Consider the following 10,761-nt stretch of genomic DNA (forward strand, 5'->3'; position numbering starts at 1 on the left):
CTTGGTCTTGGACTTCCCAGATTCCAGAACCATGAGCAAATAAAATTTTGTTCTTTATTAAGTTGCCCAGTCTGTGATACTCTGCTATTGCAGTAGAAAACATACTAAGACAGAAAATTGGTAATAGGAGTGGAGTTATTGCTATAACAGGTATCTGAAAAGGTGTTAAGTGGCTTTGGAATTTGGTAATGAGCAAAGGCTGGAAGACTTTGGAAGAACAGACTAGAAAAAGCCTATATTGCCATGAACAGAGTATTAAGGGCAATTCTGATGAGGGCTCGGAAGATAATAGCTGTAGGGAAAGTCTGAAAGTTTTTAGAGATTTACTTAAATGGTCATGATCAAAATCTTGGTAGAAATATAGATGGTAGGCTGGGCCTGGTGACTAATGCCTGTATTCCCAGCACTTTGGAAGGCCAAGGCGGGTGGATCACTTAAGGTCAGGAGTTTGAAACCAGGGTGGCCAACATGGTAAAACCCTATATATATAAAGATGATATATATATAATATTTTTAGTAGAGACATATGGCAAAGAATATATATATAATCTTTTTAACACACACACACACACACACACACACACACACGCACATGGCAAAGGCCAATCTGATAAGCTCTTTGAATGAGGAATATCTTAATGGAAGCTGGAATAAACACCATTCTTGTTATGGACTTGCAAAGAACTTCCAAGCCCTCACCAGAATTGCCCTTAATACTCTGTTCTTGCTAATGCAGGCCTTTTCTAGTCTGCTTTTCCAAACTCTTCCAACCTTTGCCCATTACCAAATTCCAAAGCCACTTACACCTTTTCAGGTATTTGTTATAGCAGTAATCCCACTCCTAGTACCAATTTTCTGGTAAGGGCCTTCTTGCTGTGTCATAATGTAGCAGAAAGCATCACATGGGTGAGAGAGAGCAAGCAGGGGCCAAATTTGTCCTTTATTAAGCAACCCACTGCCAAGATAACAAACACACTCCCATGAAAATGACATTAATCCATTCATGTTGGTCCTCATGACCTAAACACCTCTAAAATGTCCTACCTCCCAATACCTTTGCATTAGGGATCAGGTTTCTAACACATGAACTTTGAGGCACACATTCAAACCATAGCATTCTGTCCCTGGCTCCCCAAATTCATGTCCTTCTCACATGCAAAATATATTCACTCCATAGCAGTAGTCTCAAGCATCTACTCAAAAGTCCAATTCCAAAGTCTCATCTAAATCAGATATGGGCAAGAATCAAGCACAATTCATCCTGAAGCAACTTCTTCTCCAGCTATGAGTCTGAAATCAAACTCACAGCTGGTGTTTGCACTTCCAGAATACAATAGCTGTATTTTGGCAAAGCCACGAGGGCAGAACTGCATTGATCTTGGATTTCCCAGCCTCCACTAACAAATTTTTGTTCTTTGTAAATAAACAAATTTTTGTTCTTTGTACGTTACAGGGTCTGAGGTTTTTTGTCATAGCACTAAGTAGACACAGACAAGCAGTTACTTCAGAGAGCTTGCAATTACGAACCTTCTCTCCTGCTTTGAGGTATGATTTTTTTTTTTTTTTTTTTTGGAGACAAGAGTCTCCAAAAAAGCCTGTCCCCTAGGCTGGAGTGCAATGATGCAATCTCAGCTCACTGCAACCTCCGCCTCCCAAGTTCAAGCAGTTCTCCTGCCTTAGCTTCCTGAGTAGCTGGGACTACAGGTATGCACCACCACACCCAGCTAATTTTTGTATTTTTAGTAGAGACAGCATTTCACCATGTTGGGTGGGCTGATCTTGAACCCCTGAACCCAGGTAATCCACCCACCTTGGCCTTCCAAATTGCTGGGATTACAGGCATGAACCACCACACCCAGCCTGAGGTATAACTTTTTTTTATTACCCAGACCTGTCTTCTCAAGGACTTGGGAGTCTCTCTTTGAAATGCTAATGTTCAAGGACATACTCTTGCTCTTACTCCCAACCTATGGGTGCCTTGCTCTGACTGGCATCCTGTCATAAGATATGGTAAGTTTGTTTCTCTTCTGGATAGCTGCTAGTTAACAAACCCAGATGGCCCAGTAGCATTAACCAACTTCCCACTTTTTTAAGTTTTCACTTCCCTTACTCTGTTCAAGCCCCTGCTGTTCACCCTGCCTATTCTGCCACTCTCTTAAAACAGTCACCTCAGCCAATCACAGTGGCTCACGCCTGTAATCCCAGCACTTTAGGAGGCCGAGGTGGGCGGATCACAAGGTCAAGAAATCGAGACCATCCTGGCCAACATGGTGAAACCCCATCTCTACTAAAAATACAAAAATTAGCTGGGCATGGTGGCGCACGTCTGTAGTCCCAGCTATGTGGGAGGTTAAGGCAGGAGAATTGCTTGAACCCAGGAGGTGGAGATTGCAGTAAGCCGAGAACATGCCCTGCACTCCAGCCTGGCACCTGGCTGATAGAGCAAGACTCTGTCTTATCAAAAAAAAAAAAAAAGTCACCTCTGCACAAATTGAAGTTGAGTTCAGTTCATGCTGGACCCTATTGCAATAGTTATTAATAAAATTTACCCTTGCTGTTTTAGTGTCCAGCTTTGTCTATCTTTGTTACATACTTTACAGTTTTGGACCAAATTTTGTCCTAGCTATGCCTTTTCTCTGTATATAGCTCTTTTATGTATCAATACATTTTTTTTTTTTTTTTGAGACGGAGTTTCGCTCATGTTACGCAGGCTGGAGTGCAATGGCGCGATCTCGGCTCACCGCAACCTCCGCCTCCTGGGCTCAGGCAATTCTCCTGCCTCAGCCTCCTAAGTAGCTGGGATTACAGGCATGCACCACCACGCCCAGCTAGTTTTTTTTTGTATTTTTAGTAGAGACAGGGTTTCACCATGTTGACCAGGATGGTCTCGATCTGTCGACCTCGTGATCCACCCGCCTTGGCCTCCCAAAGTGCTGGGATTACAGGCTTGAGCCACCGCGCCCGGCTCAATACATTTTTTATTAACAAAAGGACACTCACTCTTCTATAGATTTCAAAGCCTAAAAGGGAACGCCCAGCTTTCATTCCTGTATGCAGCTATAGCTTAGAATATGGAAGAGGGTCAAGACCACAACAGTCTTGAATTGGGTAGTGGTGGAAGAAAAATAACTTAGGACTACTGACACAAACTGGAAAACTCACTAGGCTGATACTGACTCTAGACACACATCTGCTGCCTGGTGGGAAGGTCCCTCTCCCTCAGGTTCTCTTACAGTGATAATGAAAAATTACAGCCCTAAGAAAAGTATCAACCTGAAGGACTTCTCAGAGGCTGAACCTAATTTTACGTGGACTTAGAAACCCATAGAGAAGGCAGGAAGAGGGAAGTCTGCAATCAAAAAACTTTATATTAAAAACTCTGAAACTCTAACTCCTGTAAATATTAAAAAATAATTTTCCCTTTTCCCTTGGTTCTTAGCAGGGATGGACCCCTGTAACAGATTACTAAGAAAAAAACAGTAGTTTAGTAATGAGTGTATTTCATAAACACATGGGAGGTATCCAGGGAATGAGTAATTCTCAAAGAGGTGGCTCTGAACCTCAGATGATAGAGCATCTTCTACAAAGAACAGTACATCTTTAGAATTGTGACAATACAAAGGAAAAGGGCCTTGAGTCTCTAGGGGCAGCAAATTGTGGAAAAGCAAATTAGTTAGTTAAAGGTAGTTAAAAGCTACTAAAGTTTGTCATGTAGATTCCTCTGGTGCAATCTCTAAGCTGAAAAGGATCTAAAGTGTTTTTTCTGGTAGAGAGTCTTTGTCAATTTGTGTCCTGCTTTTAGGCAAATAGGGAGAGGTAAGAGAGCCTTTCTTGTATCTGTTTATTCTCAATTGCCTTCAGCTCAAAATAATCCTTATGCCAAAGTGGCATGTTTTTTGGTTACTTTTTTAAAACTTGTCTATGAACTGCCTTTCAGATCCACACTTTACTGTGACTCTCTTTGTTGAAAAGAACATACACTTGAACTGCCTTTCAAATGTATATTACACCTTTGTTTACATGTTTGTACGCCAGCTACCTTACCCTGTGGATTCTAAAATAATACTTGGAAAGGTAATTGGGGAAAGACTTACACACCCTGCAGGAACAATGTGGTGACTGGCTTGTTTCCCTTGTGTCTGTTCTCAGAAAAAACAAGTAATGAGCACACTGCTGAGATGGAACACATGAAATCCTTGGTTCATGGATTATTTACAGTCTTGCATTTAGAGGAGTCTCAGAAAAAGAGAGAGCACCATTTATTGGAGAAAATTGACCACCTGAAGGAACAGCTGCAGCCCCTTGAGCAGGTTAGGAAGCATCATGGTTGAGTATATTTAAAAATCATACCTAGTGTTTTTTAAGTGCTCCTCGTGTTAGCATTTTTCTGAATGCTTTCCATATGCTGATTTTCTCCTTTATTCCTCACAAAAAATCATGTAAGTTCAGTACTGTTATCTTCCTCATTTTTCAGATGAGGAAACTGAGCAACAAAGGTATATAGCTAATACAAGGTAGAGCCTGGACTTGAGCTCATGTGGCCTGTGTTGAGAGCTGCCACCTTAAACACTATGCCATGCTTCCTCTCCACAGATCAGTCATCATGTCTCTGTAAATAAGTGCAATAAGAGCAGGGAAGCACTAGCTGGAGTCCTACCTCCCTTTCCTTTTTAGAGAATAGGCCCAGCACCTGTGCTTTGCCTAACAGAATTGCAGCTGGAAAGGTGGTAATGGCTAGCCTCAAGTGAAATCAATAGTGTGGAAAAAGTAACTTTTGTTTGAGGGGATAGTTGGGGAAATTTGTTTCAAGGGAAAGAATTGCATTCTTTAGACTTACCCATTTGTGATTTTTATTTAAATGGGAAGGTATATGTGTATCTTTGAATATGAATGGAAAGTTTCTGGAGATGTAAGGAAGTTTTTTTTTTTGAAGACAAGAGTCTCACTCTGTCGCCAGGCGCCAGGCTGGGGTACAGTGGCACAATCTCGGCTCACTGCAACCTCCGCCTCCTGGGTTCAAGCAATTCTTCTGCCTCAGCCTCCCAAGTAGCTGGGACTACAGGTGCACACCACCACGCCCAGCTATTTTTTTTCATTTTTATTTTTAGTAGAGATGGGGTTTCACCACGTTGGCCAGGATGGTCTCAATCTCTTGACCTTGTGATCCGCCCACCTCGGACTCCCAAAGTGCTGGGATTACAGGCTTGAGACACCGCGCCCTGCTGATATAAGGAAGTTGTTTTTTTTTTTTTTTTTTTTAGACGGAGTTTCGCTCTTGTTACCCAGGCTGGAGTGCAATGGCGTGATCTTGGCTCACCGCAACCTCCGCCTCCTGGGTTCAGGCAATTCTCCTGCCTCAGCCTCCTGAGTAGCTGGGATTACAGGCACGCACCACCATGCCCAGCTACTTTTTTGTATTTTTAGTAGAGACGGGGTTTCACCATGTTGACCAGGATGGTCTCAATCTCTCGACCTCGTGATCCACCCACCTCGGCCTCCCAAAGTGCTGGGATTACAGGCTTGAGCCACCGCGCCCGGCCTCCATAAGGAAGTTTTAATAGCAATTACCTCTAAACATATTTGGAGGATAGCAGAGAGAGGGACTTGTTTTATTTTTTGATTGTTTACCATTTTTTTTTCTTTACTTGTAATATATTTACTTGGATTAAAATTTTATTTATTTATTTATTTTTATTTTTTTATTTTTTTTGAGATGGAGTTTAGCTCTTGTTACCCAGGCTGGAGTGCAATGGCGCAATCTTGGCTCACCACAACCTCCGCCTCCTGGGTTCAAGCAATTCTCCTGCCTCAGCCTCCCGAGTAGCTGGGATTACAGGCACACGCCACCATGCCCAGCTAATTTTTTGTATTTTTAGTAGAGATGGGGTTTCACCATGTTGACCAGGATGGTCTCGATCTCTCGACCTCATGATCCACCGGCCTCGGCCTCCCAAAGTGCTGGGATTACAGGCTTGAGCCACCGCGCCCAGCCTGGATTAAAATTTTAAAACCTGGCTGGGCGCAGTGGCTCACGCCCGTAATCCCAGCACTTTGGGAGGCTGAGGCCAGTGGATCACCTGTGATTGGGAGTTCCAGACCAGCCTGACCAACATGGAGAAACCCTGTCTCTACTAAAATTACAAAAATTAGCCAGACATGGTGGCACATGCCTGTAATCCCAGCTACTTGGGAGGCTGAGGCAAGAGAATCGCTTGAACTGGGAAGGCAGAGGTTGCGGTGAGCTGAAATCATGCCATTGCACTCCAGCCTGGGCAACAAGAGCAAAACATTGTCTTAAAAAATTTTTAATCTAAAATTTTCCTCCCACCTTATCTTCCCAGTTACTATATTCTCCACACCTATGAATCATTTCAGATTTTACCTATATACAAATATATTTTTATTTTGTTCTCTCAGAAAAGGAAGCACACTATTTTACACTATTCACATCTTTTTTCCCAGTGTATTATAGAAATCTCCCCTTATTGGCACAGAGCTTTGTTACAGTTGTGTAATGTCTTGACGGGCATATGGATTATTTTGGACTTCTGCTGTTAAGAATGAATCCGTAATAGGTTTTGTGTATGCAGTTGGGAGTTGTAGGATACATTCCTAGAAGTGGAATTGCTAAGTCAAATAGGCCTCTAATTTTAGCTGGAGTTCAGAAGATGACTTCTGAGTTTTTCATTGTATACTTTTCTATACGTTTCATTTTTTCAAGGGCAGCTATTACCTTTATAATTTTTAAGATTAATGAGCTGACTTGGAAATGAGTAACTCATTCATGTATGTTTCTATTGTTCTTCCATATATCTGACCTCTTCAAAGTAAGAGTTCCTTTTCATCTTGCTTATTGTCCCCTTTAGTTGGTATATCTGTAAACGGAATTAACAGTTTTTCATTCCCCCTCAGGTGAAAGCTAGAATCGAAGCTCATTCAGAAGCCAAAACCAGTGGACTCCTGTGGGCTGGATTGGCACTGCTGTCCATTCAGGGTGGGGCACTGGCCTGGCTCACGTGGTGGGTGTACTCCTGGGATATCATGGAACCAGTTACATACTTCATCACATTTGCAAATTCTATGGTCTTTTTTGCATACTTTGTAGTCACTCGACAGGTGAGTAGTTTGTTAGGAAAATGTAAGTTAGAACATCTTTGCAAATAATGTCTTATCTAAGCATTGAACAATAAAGCTTTTTTATTTACTGAATTACTGCCATCTGGGCTTTTATGAGCTGGTAAATTTTTTATTTGTTTTTCACGAGACTGGATGAAGACTCACAGAGAAACTATATATAACTTCTCTGGAGAAATAATTAGTATAACACAGAAATTCCTCCATTGGGATAAACATGTCAAATTTGTGTTCTGTGTTCTCATTTATAAATAAAACTGAATTTGCATTGTAAAACATTCAGTAACATTAACTTTGTCTCATGGTTATTTAATATGCCAAAAATCTCCCTTTTTTCTTCCTCCTGCTTTCCCATTATGTGTCATTTCTCTTTCAAGTTTGCCTGCTTTTGAAAGGAGCAGGAGATCTTAAATGAGACTGAATGTTTTACTTGTGTTGGGTTATGCTTACCCTCATGGCCACTGCAAATATTTTACTCATTCATCTGCCTTCTTTTGCTTTGGTGTTGCCGAGTCAAGTATCTTTCTTGCCAGAAGCATTATGTTCATTCAAAACATGTTATTTTCTTTTGTTTTTTTAAGGATTATACTTACTCAGCTGTTAAGAGTAGGCAGTTTCTTCAGTTCTTCCACAAGAAATCGAAGCAACAGCATTTTGATGTGGAGCAATACAACAAGTTAAAAGACGACCTTGCTAAGGTATTGTACTACAAATACATCTCATGGCTGGTTTGTTTGGGAGCCAGAACTTACTATCAGGGAGATACAATTGGTGGCTCATCCTCACAAGTTAAATCTTGGTCCTGGATTTCTATGTGCCGTGGGATTGTTCATTGAAACAGTTGACACATTTCATATTAATCTCATATCCCAGTTTTACTCTTCTGTACATGAAGATAGCTTTAAATGCGTGTGTTAAATTTTTTAAAATGACTTGAGATAGTAAATAAAAGTTTTCACTGGAAATCCATTTCTAAGTAAATAAAAATTAGAATTTTAGGAAGGCGAACACTGTGATAAGGAATTGAAAGCATGTATATGTTTCCTTTCCCTAAAGATAGAAGAATCATAGTATTCCTCCCTTCATCTTCTCTATAAAGTGAAGGAACCATGGTATGAACACAAGTTTGATTTCGGAGTCTATTTTCTTAAGTACTTTTTCACAATCTGTTTGTCAGGCAGTTACCTCTGGTCTCCCAACTTACTCATTAACTTTGTTCAGATGGTGACTTCTCAGCACATCACTGGATTTTTCATTTTTATCAGTAATTTCATAACAAAAAAGTTCTGATAAAAATATCCTCCATTGCTCAATGCATGCTTGTTTAGTATGCATCCCTAAAATTTAAAAAAGAATTACTCAAATTTTGTAGTCTAAAAATTGTAGAGCCTTTATTTATTTATTTTTCCCCTTGAGATGGAGTCTTCTTGTTACTCCGACTAGAGTGTAGTGGCACAATCTCAGCTCACTGCAACATCCGCCTCCTGGTCTGAAGCAATTCCTCTGACTCAGCCTCCTGAGTAGATGTGATTACAAGTGCCCGCCACCATGCCTGGCTACTTTTTTGTATTTTTAGTAGAGACGGAGTGTAATTGTGTTGGTCAGGTTGGTCTCAAACTCCTAACCTCAAGTGATCCACCTGTCTCAGGCTCCCAAAGTATTAGGATTACAAGCGTGAGTCACCATGTCCAGCCAAGCCTTTTTAAAAATATTTATTTTATATAATCTTTCTGTAGGAAAAATACAATGCTTTAAAAATCTTTTTTTTTTTTTTTTTTTTGTGTGTGAATTCCCTTATATTTGAATAATCCCATCTAAGAAGGCTAAGGAATATTCTTTCAGCTCATTTATATAGGACAGTACATTTGAGATTTAGAAGGAAAGCCTGGCATGATCCCAGTGATTTGGGAGGTCAAGGTGGGAGGATCTCTCAAGTCCACAAGTTGGAGAGAAGACTTCATCTCTACAAATGTTTTGAAAAAATTATCTGGGTACGGTGCTTGTAGCCCCAACTTTATAGCTACATGCTTGTAGCCCCAGCTACTTGGGAAGCTGAAGCAGGAGGATCCCTTGAGCCCAAGAGTTCAATGCTGCAGTGAACTATGATCACACCGTGGCACTCCAGCGTCAGTGACAGAGTGAGATGAGACCCCCATCTCTAAAAAAAGAAGTTTAAATGTAACACTTTGTTAAAGTTTTATTAAGGTAATAAAGTAGAGTTAAAAAGATAAAGTGGTAGGTTAAGGGTATTTTTTTTTTAAGAATATGAACTGGAAAACCATTATAAAGGGGATAACGTAGTATTTTTTTTTAAAAGGCCTAAGGATGAATTAGTAAACTTAAGCTCATCTTTTAAAAAGATCCATAAACAAAATTGAAATATTTATCCCATCACTTTGGGAAGCCAAGGTGGGCAAATCACTTGACTCCAGGAGTTCAAGACCAGCCTGGGCAACATGGTGAAACTCCATCACTACAAAAAATATCAAAAAAAATTAGGCAGTCATGATGGTAGGCACCTGTGGTCTCAGCTACTTGGGAGGCAGAGGCAGGAGAATCACTTGCACCAGGGAGGTGGAGGTTGCAGTGGGCCAGGATGGCACCACTGCACTCCTGCCTGGGTGACAGAATGAAACCCTATATCCAAAAAAAAAAAAAAAAAAAAAAATAGTTTAGCCATTTGCCAGTAGTAGTTTTAATATTTTATTGCCGTAAGGAGATGTTAAGTTTATAGAATTCCTCTCAAGCAGTAATGTTAGTATGTTTCTCATTCTTTCTGACCACATGCTTTTTCTTTTTCCCATGACAGGCTAAAGAATCCCTGAAACAGGTGCGCCATTCTCTCTAACTGCAAATGCAAGTAGAGGAACTCAATGAAAAGAATTAATCTTACATTTTTAAATGTCATTGGATTTTCCATTATGTATTAATTTTGCAACTTAGGATGGGACCATGGTTCACTTCAATTTGATCGTTCAGTTGTTTTTTTGGTTAATAAATTCTTGTAAAACAGAGGTATTGTTTGAAGTTCTCAACTGAGATTTTTACTTTGTGGATTTTTATGACTTGCTAATGTTAGAAAGGGCTTGTATGTGTCTATCAAAGCAATAGTGGCTGCTGTTAGCCAAAAATCCTTTCAGCTTGTCCCATGTTTATTCTCTATGTGGAGGTGAAAGGGTCTGTGCTTGGCATTCACTTTCACTCTTAGACTTCATTTGGAATCATCTTTAAAAAAAAAATTAGAGACCAAGTCTTGCCAAACCAAACTCCTGGGCTCAAGCGACCCTTCTGCCTCAACCTCCTATGGAATCATCCTGTTATTAACTTCTTTTTTTAATATGCAATCGTTGTGATTAAGACCTTTTTTTTTTTTTTTGAGATGGAGTTTCGCTCTTGTTACCCAGGCTGGAGTGCAATGGCGCGATCTCGGCTCACCGCAACCTCCGCCTCCTGGGTTCAGGCAATTCTCCTGTCTCAGCCTCCTGAGTAGCTGGGATTACAGGCATGCACCACCATGCCCAGCTAATTTTTTGTATTTTTAGTAGAGACGGGGTTTCGCCTTGTTGACCAAGGTTGGTCTCGATCTCTTGACCTTGTGATCCACCCGCCTCGGCCTCCCAAAGTGCT

At 40.7% G+C, this 10,761-nt stretch overlaps 1 protein-coding gene across 3 annotated transcripts in view; it reads left to right on the forward strand.

The window, feature by feature from the left end:
• The window catches only part of MCUB (mitochondrial calcium uniporter dominant negative subunit beta), a 127,989-nt gene extending 117,824 nt beyond the window's left edge, over positions 1–10,165 (forward strand). For all 3 annotated transcript variants that reach the window (XM_074396559.1, XM_039468186.2, XM_074396560.1), the window contains 4 exons: positions 4,150–4,310; positions 6,913–7,116; positions 7,716–7,832; positions 9,944–10,165. In XM_074396559.1, coding sequence (XP_074252660.1) covers positions 4,150–4,310; positions 6,913–7,116; positions 7,716–7,832; positions 9,944–9,982 — 521 coding nt within the window. In that variant the 3' untranslated portion in view covers positions 9,983–10,165. The remainder of the gene's footprint in view (positions 1–4,149; positions 4,311–6,912; positions 7,117–7,715; positions 7,833–9,943) is intronic.
• Positions 10,166–10,761: the final 596 nt, after the last annotated feature.

The sequence above is a fragment of the Saimiri boliviensis genome, chromosome 3, assembly GCF_048565385.1.
Source record: "Saimiri boliviensis isolate mSaiBol1 chromosome 3, mSaiBol1.pri, whole genome shotgun sequence".
Taxonomy (NCBI): domain Eukaryota; kingdom Metazoa; phylum Chordata; class Mammalia; order Primates; family Cebidae; genus Saimiri; species Saimiri boliviensis.